Below are 14,366 nucleotides of genomic sequence, written 5' to 3'. Positions count from 1 at the left end.
CGGCGGCGTAGCGTAAATAGACCGGCGTAAGCCCGCCTACTTCAAATGTGGAAGATGTGGGCGTGTGTTATGTATATTTATTGTGACCCCACGTAAATGACGCTTTTTACGAACGGCGCATGCGCCGCCCGTGAAAGTATCCCAGTACGCATGCTCCAAATTAACCCGCAAGAAGCCAATGCTTTCGACGTGAACGTAAATGACGCCCAGCCCTATTCGCGAACGACTTACGCAAACGACGTAATCAACGGAAAATTTTACGCTGGCCCGACGTCCATACTTATCATTGGTACGCCTCATCTACGCCTCATATAGCAGGGGTAACTTTACGCCGGAAAAAGCCTAACGTAAACAACGTATCTGTAATGCGATAGAGTAGGCAATAGTCAAAACCACTCTCAAATTGTTTTTGTCTATGTTGCATTGGGAAGATTATCCTTCACTTTGTATCTCGAAACACAAGAAGAAGTGAGGAAAAAAAAGGAAGAAATCATCTTCTTGACAGAAGTCATTGAACAGGTGTTCCCATAAAAAAAATTCACCTACACTACATTACTAAAAGTATTGGGACACCTGTCTTTAAACGTACAAGGACTTTAATGGCATCCCAGTCTTAGTCCGTAGGGTTCAATATTGAGTTGGCCCACCCTTTGCAGCTATAACAGCTTCAACTCTTCTGGGAAGGCCGTCCACAAGGTTTAGGAGTGTGTCTATGGGAATGTTTGACCATTCTTCCAGAAGTGCATTTGTGAGGTCAGGCACTGATGTAGACGAGAAGGCCTGGCTCACAGTCTACGATCGAATTCATCCCAAAGGTGTTTTATCGGGTTGAGGTCAGGACTGTTTCAAGGCCAGTCAAGTTCCTCCACCCCAAACTCACTCATCCATGTCTTGTGCATGTACTGGTGCGCAGTCATGTTGGAACGGGAAGTGGAGATCCCCAAACTGTTCCCACAATGTTGTGAGCATGAAATTGTCCAAAATGTCTTGGTATGCTGACGCCTTAAGAGTTACTTTCACTGGAACTAAGGGGCAAAGCCCAACCCCTGAAAGATAACCCAGCACCATAATCCGCCGAACATCTGGTCCGCCGGACCTGCTATATGGCTCCTGTTGTATCCAACCACAGCAGGAGCAGGTTGCCGGCGGCACGCATGCTCTCGTATGAACTGAAGTAAAGAAAGACGTACAGGTACGTGATTTTGCTCTGAAGGGCCGCACTGCCACGTTATATGTGTGTGGGTCGGTTAACACTGTTAAAGCGTCTGTTAGCCCAAAACGTTATATTCCTGATATGTCCCCACTGTACCATGTACTTGTATGAGACAGTATCCTGTTCTCTTTGTATTGCTTCCTTTATGTGAAATCTCTGGTGTTCCTGCCAGGCCCTCTGCTTTCCTATTAAAATCTGACACCACACTAAGCAGGTGAGTACACTGTGGTCTGTTCTCTACCTATGCTGGGAAACTCGGTGTGCTCTCCTCCAATGATGAGACTTGTCCTGACCCCCCATTCACTGGGAAGCTCAGTGTACTGCTTCTTCCCCTCCTCCTCCTCCTCCCTGCTCACAGAGGAAATGTGATCACTTCTAAAAAAAAAGGAAAAAAGTTATTTGTAATGTTTTTTTATATATATATATATATATATATATATATATATATATTACAATAATGTTTTTCCTTTCATTTCTATTTATGGGTTGGTTTACAAAGTGATCATTTACAATCACTCTAACTAACACTGCTGATTACTTTGACAGGTCAAACCCTTTTGCGGATAAAACAGAAACCATAATGCTGGATAAATTAAACGAAAAAGGCCAAACCATAACTGGACCTCCCAGAGAAGTCAAATCTATCAAGTCAACCAGGACAGGTACTTATGAATTTGAAGTACAAATATAAATTCCTGGTATTCTCAACCATTTCAAGCTAAAAGGGACTTTTACATGGATTTAAAGTCTGTTTAGTTGTTTATCACAAATGCAGGCTCACATAATTGTAGCGCCTGACTGCTTCTTATCACAGTGTAAGTCTAATGGCTTATTAAAAACATTGCCCTCCATGTGTGGGCATCTTATGGCGACAGTTGTCAAAGGCTAATGCCGCGTACAAACGATCATTTTGTCGGCATGAAAAAAACATTGTTTAAAAAAAATGTCATTTAAAATGATCGTGTGTGGGCTTCACATCATTTTTCGGGTTCTGAAAAAACGAAAAAAATGTAGGTGGCTACATTTGCACAGATTTTAGTTTTAGCATGGACTTTCACTTTAAAGCAGGTAAAGTACAAATCAGAAGTAGGTCATCCACAACTGTAATTGAATTCAAATGATCTCAGAAGCATCTCAAACGACACAAGCCCAAATCCCATGGACATAGACCCTAAATCTTTTTAGTAGAATGTAATCTGTAGTTTTACCTTTGGATGTTTACAGCACTGGTTAGAATCTTCCATTGTCTTCTTTCTCTTTTACAGTTATCACGGATGCCTTCCAGAGACGTGGAAGTATGTTACCCTCTTGGTGCACCCGTGTAGCTCACGTCCTTAGCTGCTTTCTCCTCTTCTGCTGCTTCGGGGTATCTGTGTGGATTGGGGTCGGCTTCACCTCCAGCGTAGGCCTCATGTGGTTAATATCTGGAATATTCAGCTTCCTCTTCTCATTCTTTGTCCTGGAACCTTTAAAGGTGAGATCTAAAGGTTTTTTTTTTTTTTTAAATACCAAAGTTAGACGTTTTTTTGTGTCTCTGTACCGCCGCCACATGTAAACATAAATAGTATGTAATCACTGGCAGCAGCACAGATGCAGAATGACCTCTGCCTCCAGTCATTCTGAATAACTGAAGGCCAAGGCATTGCCACTTCTGTGTACACATTGTTGACATGTTGACGCTGAATTTATTGGATGGCGGCATGAGGTCCACGTGGCATCAGTCTGCTTATGTAAACATTGTTAAAAAAAGGGTATAGCAAAAAGCTGTGGCTAGTAGGCACTTTTGCACTCTGTTAGTACTCGGGTTTATTGGGGTTGTATACTCCTACCAAAGTGGGGCACTACTTTACCATCATGGTTGTGTATTTTCTAAGTTATATAGTGAAGTTGTGCAAAATCCAGAGTTAGTCAAATATAATTGTGCTCCTCAGTTGGTCTTTATAGTTACTGTGAACAAGAGCGTTTTCAGTGTTCCCAAGTCATAACATAACATTTTGAATTCACGGCAGGTGATGGCAGAAGCCCTGTACTTTGCTTTGGTGGTGAAGCGTTTGCACCCTGAGGAGGAGGACACTCTTATAGAGTGCCCCCTGGTGGAGCACGTCTCCGAAAGGATCACCAAGGTCCGGCCCCCGCAGGGCTTTGCTCTTTTCCAGGCCAGAGAGGAGGCTCGCAAGGTGAAACTGCTGCACAAGATGCTAAAGGTAACCGGCTATATGTCCTGCTTACACTCAGAACTTTAAGGAATTTATAAACTGCAAAATAACCTAAAGTCTAGATATTTCACATACTTCATGTCTGGTTACTACTACATATTTTTCCTCCCCACAGAACCTGGTGGTGTACATGCTGTTCTTCTTGGTAGTACTTCTCACAAACTATGGTGATTCTTCTGTGAACTCCAGTGCTTACCTGCTGCGACGTTCAATTAGACAAGAGCTGGCGAGTCCAAGATTCTTGCAGATTAAAAGGTAAGACATAATTAATCAACTGAATGATTCCAATGATATCAGTGACTGTAAATTTCTGAATGTTCTTTGGGACAATTTTTCTGCAGTAAAAATGCATTTTATTTTTTAGACATTAGTTTCCTTTTTAAAGGTCCATTAATACCTTTTTTTATTTTGTTGCCACAGTGTTCTCTGCAGGCACATTCATATTTGCCTTTTAATAATTTATTATACTCATGTGTTAATATATAGTTATGTTTGTGTTATATTTTTGTCAGTTACCATTGATTGAGCAAGCTGCCTAGATATTGTGGTCATGCTATTGCATTTTAAACCACACTCATAACCTAAAAGCAAACCTGTGTTTTGTCCATGCGGGGTAAAGCAACAGGTGCACCTTAATGCCTCTTCTTCCCAGCAGAACAAACTTAAAGCGGTTGTAAAAGTTTTTTTTTTTTTTTTTCACCTTAATGCATATTATGCATTAAGGTGAAAAAAAAAACCTGGCAATGACGCCCCCCGTTTTACTTACCTGAGCCCCGAATCTTCTCAGTGCGCATCCCTCGGCGACCTCTTCTCCTCAGAGTCTGGCCGCTGATTGGCTAGATTGATAGCAGCGCAGCCATTGGCTTGCGCTGCTGTCAATTACATGCAATGATGTGGCGCGCCGAGGGCAGGGCCGTGTGATACAGTCAGCGGCTATGGCCGCCCGCTGTATCACGGGAACGCGCCCGCAAGCTAACCCCCTTGGGAGAGTGCTTCCCATGAAGGGGGTTAGCTGATGCGGGGAGGAGCCGAGAGAGCCGCCGAGGGACCCCAGAAGACGAGGATCGGGGCCACTCTATGCAAAACGAGCTGCACAGTGGAGATAAGTATAACATGTTTGTTATTTTTATTTTTTTAAACGGGAACCTTTAATGTCCCTTTAACCTTTCCTTTTTCCCCACCACTAGTCACTCTAATTGGAGCTTACACAGGTCAGAGGATAGTGTTCTTTCGCCTATGTTACTGTGCTGGGCTTATCACTAAGGATCGGCACTGTCAAATAGAGTTAAGTCTCATGCTCCTCCATACCTGGACGTACCAGTTGTGTTTTCCCTCTTGACACTGAACAGAAAGGTGAGTTTATGCTGCTAGGGTGGAGGGCAATAAAGTAAACCTGTTGAATGGCCCTGTATGTGTGCAAAATACAGGTTTGCTTTAAAAATGTGTTCTTGCTAAGGCAGCCTATTCACGATTGTTGAGTGGAATCTAAAGTAATGAGGTGACACTGCCCGACATCACTGGTTTCCTGTAAGCTGGGAAGTTCAGGACGATTCCCATGTAATGTCTGGAGTACAAACCACAAATGCTTATTATTTACAGATCCGAGGAGTTTTGGGCCTGGGCATCAGATGTCTTGCTGCCATACCTGGGCAACATCCAGAGGGGAAGCTACAGCAACTTGCTGGGATCTGCTCGTTTACGCCAGATTCGGCTGAAAAAAGGTGCAGTGGCACGTTGTCTCTTGTTCTATACAGTTTCTTTACATCATCCTTTACTCTAGTCAGATTCCAGTTGAAAAGTTTGAGAACTTTGTTACCCCCGTACACGTCCTTTCCTTTTCTATTACATTCTGCATTTTAGGTCAGTTGCATAATGTAGGTTGCCCATTGACCATTGACCATTGTCCATTGTGTTCAACCTAATAAGAAAAAAAAAAAACTTTCCTCCATAGAGCCCCAAATCTGCAGCTTATCCAGACAAAGGCAAAGAACATTTTTAACATATGGTCTGGTATACTCTTCCAGTTCTCCAAAGGCAATTGGATCTGGATCAGCATTTTACTGTGCTTTTTTTAACTATATAACTATTGGTAGCTGTTTTTATGTGCTTTTAGAGACCTGTCCATGTATTTTTGAAACAATCTGCTGACTCGGCACTAGCTCCTATAAAATATTCCATAATTTAACAGTCTTTATAGTAAAGAACCTATGTGGAAGTTAAAGGGTCACTAAAGGAATTTTTTTTTTTTTAGCTAAATAGCTTCCTTTACCTTACTGCAGTACTGGTTTCATGTCCTTATTGTTCGTTTTTGCTTTGAAGTAGCTGTAAAACTGCTCTGATCTCCACACTTCCTGGTTGTCTGGCTCCTTATAACTATCATACTGGGAGCTTTTCACGATGGTCTAAGCTGTCATTACTGTGTGTCTAAAACTTAACAGAACCAATGAGATTCATTTTAAAAACAAAACACTGCCCTAGATTTGTTTGTTTTTGTTCTGTGTGTCTCTTTACTTCACATAAACATGAAACCAGTTAAAAAACGAAAGTGAAACTACAGGTACATTATATGATTGAATTTAATCTATTTTTATTAATTTTTAAAAGGAATCAGTTAACTTGTATGTCTCTATACCCTGTAAACAGTCATTTCAGTAAAAAAAAAAAATTCCTTTAGTGATCCTTTAAACTCTTCCAGTCACAAGCACATCCCTTTTAATTGTGAATAAATTCAGTTTTAATTTTCCTTTTTAGCTGAGGTCGTCCATACATACCCCCTTTTATTTAGTTGTCCTTCCCTACACACTTTGTGTTGCACAACATCTTTTTTTTTGTGAACTGGTACCTAAAAACTCAATTGCATATTCAACATGAGATCTAATGCAATGTATGGAGCCAAGAATATGTCTATCTTTTTAATTTAATTATGATTGCCATCCAGAACATACAATTTGGGACATGATTGTTCTTGAGATGTTGAAAATATGTCTCTAATGCTCTTCCCAGCAGCATGCAGACATGGCGCATGTCCAGAGGAGATTGAGGTCTTTGATGATGCAGGTTATGATGGCGGCTGGCTCACCTCTTCCCAGTCTTGGTTGCACTCTCCACCTGATAATACCGGGTACGTTGCATCTAATGGTACTTTTCAGCCAGTAGTTCTTTTACGTTTTGTATAAAATAGTGAATATTATTTCCCTGTGTCTCTGTTTCATGTCTTCAGAGCCTGGTACTGGGGTTACTTGTCCTTCTATGACAGCTCCGGGTACATTCAGCAGTTGGGTGTTGGTTTAGAAGAAAACAAGGCTATCATTGGGAAACTCCAGGAAGACCACTGGATTGATAATCTGTAAGTAGCATGCCTTGTGCTTTTTCTCTTGTATGTGCTCTCTTATTTTTCAGCCTTTTTCAACCAGGGTGCCTTTAACCACTAGCCGACCAGCCGCCGTCATTCTACGGCGGCAGGTCGGCTCTCCTGGGCGAGACCACGTCATTCTACGTCGGCTCTTTGAGCCGCCACTAGGGGCGCTCGCCCCCGACTCCCGTGCGTGTGCCCGGCTGGCGCGATCGCCGCCGGGCACACGCGATCGCTCGTTACAGAGCGGGGACCGGGAGCTGTGTGTGTAAACACACAGCTCCCGGTCCTGTCAGCGGGGGAAACGCTGATCTTCTGTTCATACAATGTATGAACAGAGGATCAGTGTTTCCCCTAGTGAGGCCACCCCCCCCCCCCCCACAGTAAGAACACACAAGGGACATACTTAACCCCTTCCCCGCCCCCTAGTGTTAACCCCTTCACTGCCAGTGGCATTTTTATAGAAATCCAATGCATTTTTATAGCACTGATCGCTATGAAAAATGCCAATGGTCCCAAAAATGTGTCAAAAGTGTCCGCCATAACGTCGCAGTACCGCCGCCATTACTAGTAAAAAAAAGATATTAATAAAAATGACATAAAAATACCCCCTATTTTGTAAACGCTATAACTTTTGCGCAAACCAATCAATAAACGCTTATTGCAATTTTTTTTTACGAAAAATAGGTAGAAGAATACGTATCGGCCTAAACTGAGGAAAAAAAAAAATTTTTTATATATTTTTGGGGGATATTTATTATGGCAAAAAGTAAAAAATATTCATTTTTTTCCAACTTTTCCCTCTATTTTTGTTTATAGCGCAAAAAATAAAAACCGCAGAGGTGATCAAATACCACCAAAAGAAAGCTCTATTTGTGGGAAAAAAAGGACGCCAATTTTGTTTGGGAGCCACGTCGCACGACCGCGCAATTGTCTGTTAAAGCGACGCAGTCCCGAATCGCAAAAAGTACTCTGGTCTTTGGGCAGCAATATGGTCCGGGGGTTAAGTAGTTAAAGCCAGTCAGTGGATCAAGCCTGCCTTTTAGTTACCTAAAGCCACAGGTTTTTATTGTGCACCGTGACAACCTTCTAACTGCCGGCCTCCTAACAACCAATGATGTCATTGGTTGATCAGGAGGACGTTGGGCGCCTTCACAGCATACTTGTTTGCCCCTCCCCTGCCCTCTCCATCAGCACTAGGGTCACATTTCCTATATGAGGGAGAGTACCAGTGTGCAAAGGTGTATTTGTGTTGGGAGAATAAATCCACACGGAATTGTGATTGAACATGGAAAGGTTCCCTTTGAGGACCTTTTTAGGACCTTTGAGGGAGTAGCAGAGTTTGGATGGGAACCATACCTTTTACTGGTAACCAGGCATTTTTTTTTATGAATGAATGCAAATTTATTCTAGGACCCTAGTGTCAGAGAATATTAAGCGATTTTTATACAGAAAGAGTACAGGCTCAGTCAGCCCTGTATGCAATTAGATCTTAATCTATCGAAAACTGCAACACAGCAGCCTTTTATCAGCAGAGCAGTTAGAATTAGTCAGGTAAACATATCAGAATGTGCCTAGAGCTCCAATTGCTGGCTGGAAATGGGCAACTATAAAATTACCATATACAATACTGTCATATGCTGGAAATATATTTTACTCCTGGAGATTAATAAAGAATTTGTATATGAAAAGACTTATACTTACCTTGTTTTTAACTAGAATACCTGCAGTTGGTGCTGTTTTTAAAGGGAGCCAGGGGGGGTTTTGATTTCTCTGCAGTATCAGGAATTGCCTGTGTAAATATGCTGGTGAATCATCTAAGACCCCTTTCCCTGTGTGCTTATGTTGTATTCCTGCAGGACGAGGGCGCTGTTTGTTGAATTCTCGCTGTACAGTCCTGGGGTTGACCTGTACTCCTCAGTGATGCTTCTTCTGGAGTTCCCTTTGGCGGGTAGAACTCTTCCATCTGTTGAGATCCGTGCCTTCCCATTACTGCGCCTAAGCAGCGGGCCCCACCTCCTTCTGGTCATGATGGTACGTCATGTATTGTTATGATAAAATAGATGACTTGTTTATTGCAGTACGGTCATACAAACCAGTAAAACTTGTTTACCAACTTCAAATCAGTGAATGGTGAATTCCAACTGGTTGCTTTTGTCCTTTAATTGAGTTATTTTGTTTTTTTTTCACAGGTCTTTTTAATGATGTTTGTGGTGTACTTTGTCCTCTCTGAGTGTCTGGTCATAAGGAAGGAGGGATGCCAGTACTTCACCCACTTCTGGAACTACATCCAGTGGCTGATGACAGTATTATCAGTGTGTACTGTGGTCATGTACCTTAGTCGGGGCAGCCTGGCTGATGAACAGTGGGACCGGTACCTGAAGGACAGAGCTGCATTCCTTGGTCTCCATCAGGTCGCATTCCTGAGCTCCACCTTTCACAGCTTGTCTGCCTGTGTCCTTTTCATTCTAACTGTTAAGGTGAGCTCTGTCAGTGTTCATTTCTGCATTGCATTTATTGAATTCATCCTGTCAAAATGGTTGCACATACACCGCAGTCAGCTATAATGTGAAGGGGACTAATATTGCATGCAATGCAGCTGATAAAGGTATTAAAACTAGTGACATCACTAGATGCATAAGGGCACAGATCACAGCAGTGTTGCTTATTTTTTTTGTAAATTGATAGGTAAATTTTCAGTTTAGACTTTACAGTGGTCACCAGTGCAGATAAATTGAAAAAAATAAATAAACATTTTTGTTATAACATTTTGCAAAAAAATATTTCTTAAAAAATGTAGCCCAAAATGTATTCTGCTGCTTTTCTTTGGTGACAATAGCCCATATCAGTGAATATTATTTAGTCTGTTGGAAAGTTCTAGGGGGAGATTCACGTACCTGGGCGCATTAATACACTGGGCGCAGTGTATCTAAGATACACTACGCCGCCGCAACTTATTTTTTTTTTCTAATCCACAAAGAATTTGCGCCGTAAGTTTTGGTGGCGTAAGGGCGTGGAATTCAAATGGATGTAATGGGGGCGTGTTTTATGTTAATACGTCGTGACCCGGCGTAAACAACGTTTTTTTTTTTTAACTGCGCATGCGCCGTCCGTGGGGGTATCCCAGTGCGCATGCTCGAAATTAACCCGGAAAAAGACAATGCTTCCGACGGTGACATCGTTCTACGCAAATCCCTATTCGCGAACGACTTACGCAAACGACGTAAAAATTTCAAAATTGTACGTACGCAGGAACGACGGCCATACTTAACATTGAGTACGCCTCATAACAGCACCTTTAACTATACGCCGGAAAAAGCCGAACGAAAACGACGTAAAAAAAAAAGGCGCCGGACGTACGTTCGTGGATCGCCGTAAATAGCTAATTTGCATACTCAACGCGGATTTCGACGGAAACGACACCTAGCGGCCGCCGAAAAAATGGGCATTTAAGAATCGGCGGCGTACTAAGACGTACGCCTGTCGGATCGATCCCAGATGCCGTCGTATCTTGTTTTGTGGATACAAAACAAATATACGACGCGGGAAATTTTAAATTACGCCGGCGTATCAATAGATACGCCAGCGTAATCCTTTTGTGGATCTGCCCCTTAGAGTCTACAAACTATGGTATATATCTGAAAATTGATCAATTCTGATGTATACTGAAGGCCTATCTCATTTGTTGAGGCCCTAAAATGCCAGGACAGTATAAATACCCCAAAAATAACCCCTCTTAGAGTCATGAAGGTATTTTGAAGTTGTAATAATCTTTGGGAAAATTAAGAAATAAAAAAATTATAACTTTATGATTTTTTTTTTTATTACTTTTTTAAATTATTATTTTTTAACACATTTTGACCAAAGCAATATATAACGTTACCATAGTAACTTAGTTTTTATATATATATATATATATATATATATATATATATATATATATATATATATATATATATATATATATATATATATATATAAAATCACATAGTACAGATGGATTGTGATTGGCCCGGTCTGTAACATGTGATCAAATTAACCAATCACAGCTAGCAACAGAATTTTATTCAATGGATGGCATGAAGGGAAGACATCCATTGTATACAACTGTCATGTGACCTGCTGTGATTTGTCAGCCGGCGACAGATTGTGCCGTTGTGTGGCCTCGCAAATGCGCAATCAGCGTTTCCTGACAAGACGTCATATGACGTCCACTCACTATAATAAAGCCACTGCCCGGCTGTCAGTCTGCTATTGGCAGAGCAGGAACTGGTTAATAATAACCCTTTGAAATGCCTATCAGCGTGTGATACTAAAAGAAAAACCTAGTCAGTAAATAAAAACTATTCTTAGACCAATGTCACCTTTCCAAAATCTAAAAACGTACATCCAGTCAAAGCTAAAACCTCCTTTCAACACATTCTGCTTTTTCCAGGCCGCTCAGCAGCTGAGATTCATCCGAGAGTGGTCCATGTTTGGGAAGACACTGGGCCTGTCTGTAAGGGAGCTGTGTGCTGCAGCTGGGGCGGTATTAGGACTGCTACTGGTGTACGCTCAGCTAGGATTTTTGGTACGTATCTGGCTACTAGAAACATGCAATAAAATGTCATGTAGTATTATTATTATTATACAGGATTTATATAGCGCCAACAGTTTGCGCATCGCTTTACGACATCAGGCTGCAAAGCAACAAAATGTGGTTATTTTAAAGGGGTGATTCTTTTCTATACCCACTGTAACTGGCCTATACCTATCGCAAGGGTAATATTCAACTTATGTCAGACCTGCAGTTTTTTTTTTTATCTACAGACACCTCTTATCTGCATAGGCAGTTTTTTGGTTGGGGTGAACTAACTCTTTAAGCATTTATGGCAACACTTTTTTTCCCAAAAACATTTAAACAGAAGGAGTACAATCTGGCCTTTTGAAAGCATCCCTGTTAATGTTGTGTGATTTGTTCCAACACCTGTAACGGAAACTTTTGTTGGACAGCTTGGCCCATCATAGGGAAGTTATACAATAATGGACCTACTGGCAGGATCTATAAAACTATGATACACGGGGCTCAAAAAAAATAAAACCGATGATGCCATTAAGAGACTGTATCTTCTGTAATTTTTTTATTTGGCACATACTTGAACTTTAAAAATATATGGTACGTCAAAGATTTTCAGGTATATTTCGAAAAATACGTTATTTGTATAATAATGCATCTCTTTTTCTCCTCACAGCTTTTCTCCTCCTCCTGGGAACGTTTTCACAGTTTCAGCTCCAGCGCTCTCTCACTTTTCTCTGTGGCACGCGGTGCTTTTAGTCTGAAAGTTCCTTTTCCGTATTCATCCTGCTTACACCGCCTTTACTTTGTGAGCTACCAGGTCTTGGAGCTGTGGATCCTAGTGAGGTTCTTTGCAGCCATCTTGGTCAACAACTACCGTCATGTTCGACTCGACATGTTCAGACCAGCATTCGAACTGCAGGATTATGAGATGGTGGAGCTTTTTCTTAGGAGATTACGGATATGGATGGGTGTCAGCAAAGTGAAAGAGGTAGATAAAGCAAGGTTGACGTCATGTGTACTGCTTGCCGTATATCGGTTTTCTAGAATAGAGAATAATTTAGTGGTTCTTAAAAAATGTAGATGATAACTAAGCCGATCATGTCACATTTCTTTTATATTTTTCTGTTTTTTGTTCTAGTTTCGTCACAAAGTGAGGTTCGAAGGTATGGAGCCTCTTCCTTCACGTTCCTCCAGCGAAACAAAGTCACTTAGAGGTTCCACTCCTAGCGCTGCTTCTGACACCTCCTCCTCTTCATCCTTTTCCACCATCTCCAGCCAGTTGGACACTTTGAGTGCCATAAGTACCAGGGAGAGAGCAGAGGTGGATGCCAATATGCAGAGATTGCTACCCGTGCTAGAAACCTTGTTGTCCCAGTTTGATTTAGTCAACAATGCCACAGAGGAGGTGTATCAAATTGAGCGAAGCCTAGAAGAAGTACGGGGAAGAGCAGCCAAGAGAAGAAAACATGTTAAAGCTTCAACTCAAAAAATATTATGCACCACAGAAGTGACCACAGGTCTCAACCGGAGCTTCACCACAACAAAGAGCAGAAGCTCTAAGTCAGAACCCTACCCAAGAGTCAGCAAGAACTCTTTGGCTCCACGGCCATCCACAGTTTCTCAAGCCCTAGAGAACAGTTCAGCAAGCAAAGTCATCACAGTGGACAAGGTGGTGACAGAAGAACCAGCTCTCATTCCTATGCAAGTATCGTACACTTCTCAAACCAAACGGAGAAAGTCAGCGCGGGCCCACAACAGAGTTCACCCTAGTGTCAGTTAGAGGACACCACCAACCCATGGGTTCTTGTTCTGTTGATCTCAGCAGTTGATTACTGCTGCACCAAATGTCCAGGAGTGTTGAGATCACACCTGGAAATAGTTTCAGATATTGATTCTGTAAATCATCTGGAGAATAGCAAGATTCAATTTAGACACTTGAATGGCTCTCTTATTATGAATCCATGGACATTGAAGGTCTTTGATCCAATATTTATCAGTGTTTCCAAGCTCCACATCAACAAAAATGGTTTGTCTTTCTTATTTCAGGAGCTTTGTGCCCTGGAGGCCCTTAAAGCCCTGAATCTCTCCTTCTTAAGCCCTGGTGGCTTACAAGATTTACTTGTATTTCAGTATAAGCCCTGGTGGCTTATCAATTAACCATGTTAAATGTGTCCTGGTGACACTAAGCATGGAAGTGTGCCTTGAGCCCTGGTGGCTTGTTCTTTTTAAGTGGCAGCTGGCTGTCCCGGACCCTGTTTTGTTGACATTCATTAGACTACAAAGCTGGGAAACACTGATCCACACGAAGCAGTCTATAATGATGAAGACATGAGAAGGACCAAAGAAGTACGCTGATGTCCAGCCAATTTTAGGAGAGGCTCTTTGCAACGTATTGATGGTGCTTTCAAAAGGGACCAGAGTATTTCGAAGGATATGCTGGTCATTCCTGGGATAGTACAACAGTCCTTGAGGGTCCCTATATTATTCAGGGTGCTGCAAGAGCTTTCATTTCCCTTTTGCACTGTAGTGATACTAAAACCTGAGCATGTGGCCAGGAAAAAAAGGGAACCTGAATTATAATTGGCTGGGATATACAGATATGCTCTTGGAATGTGAGGTGAGGTAGACTCTCACTGTGCACTTAGAGGGCAAGAACTCTTTATGAGAAGAGACTGAAGCGGTTACATACAGGAACTTGTAATGTGTGGATAAGATTTAAATGTTCCGATTGGCAGATAGGACATGGCACTTTGTTTTGCTTGCCTTAACACTACATCTGAGTTTACAAGACGCATCGTCAACCTCCGAGTACAAAGTATGAAAGGCCCTCTTGTCCTCCCAATCTGCACTAGAGGGCGATGTGTAAAAGTTGCACTTTTGTCAAAAATATTTTTATATCTTTTTCTTTCAAAGCAGGGAACACCTCTCTAAAGGAAATAACAGACAAAGCTCCTTTTCAAGTATTAGCTTAAATGAACTGAATACTTTGTGTTTTCTGGTAGAAGAATGGGAAAAAATATGAGGGTG

The 14,366-nt window shown here is 41.8% G+C and overlaps 1 protein-coding gene across 1 annotated transcript in view; it reads left to right on the top strand.

The window, feature by feature from the left end:
- PKD1 (polycystin 1, transient receptor potential channel interacting) overlaps nucleotides 1-13,668 on the top strand; it is a 191,341-nt gene extending 177,673 nt beyond the window's left edge. Inside the window, exons 34-45 of the mRNA XM_040356488.1 lie at nucleotides 1,760-1,875; nucleotides 2,479-2,687; nucleotides 3,223-3,417; nucleotides 3,545-3,684; nucleotides 5,029-5,150; nucleotides 6,436-6,550; nucleotides 6,650-6,775; nucleotides 8,641-8,815; nucleotides 8,974-9,261; nucleotides 11,217-11,351; nucleotides 12,013-12,327; nucleotides 12,478-13,668. Of these exons, the coding sequence (XP_040212422.1) occupies nucleotides 1,760-1,875; nucleotides 2,479-2,687; nucleotides 3,223-3,417; nucleotides 3,545-3,684; nucleotides 5,029-5,150; nucleotides 6,436-6,550; nucleotides 6,650-6,775; nucleotides 8,641-8,815; nucleotides 8,974-9,261; nucleotides 11,217-11,351; nucleotides 12,013-12,327; nucleotides 12,478-13,119 (2,578 nt within the window). The 3' untranslated portion in view covers nucleotides 13,120-13,668. The remainder of the gene's footprint in view (nucleotides 1-1,759; nucleotides 1,876-2,478; nucleotides 2,688-3,222; nucleotides 3,418-3,544; nucleotides 3,685-5,028; nucleotides 5,151-6,435; nucleotides 6,551-6,649; nucleotides 6,776-8,640; nucleotides 8,816-8,973; nucleotides 9,262-11,216; nucleotides 11,352-12,012; nucleotides 12,328-12,477) is intronic.
- Nucleotides 13,669-14,366: the final 698 nt, after the last annotated feature.

This window comes from Rana temporaria, chromosome 6 (genome assembly GCF_905171775.1).
Source record: "Rana temporaria chromosome 6, aRanTem1.1, whole genome shotgun sequence".
In the NCBI taxonomy this organism is placed as follows: domain Eukaryota; kingdom Metazoa; phylum Chordata; class Amphibia; order Anura; family Ranidae; genus Rana; species Rana temporaria.
This window is presented reverse-complemented; position numbering and strand designations above follow the sequence as displayed.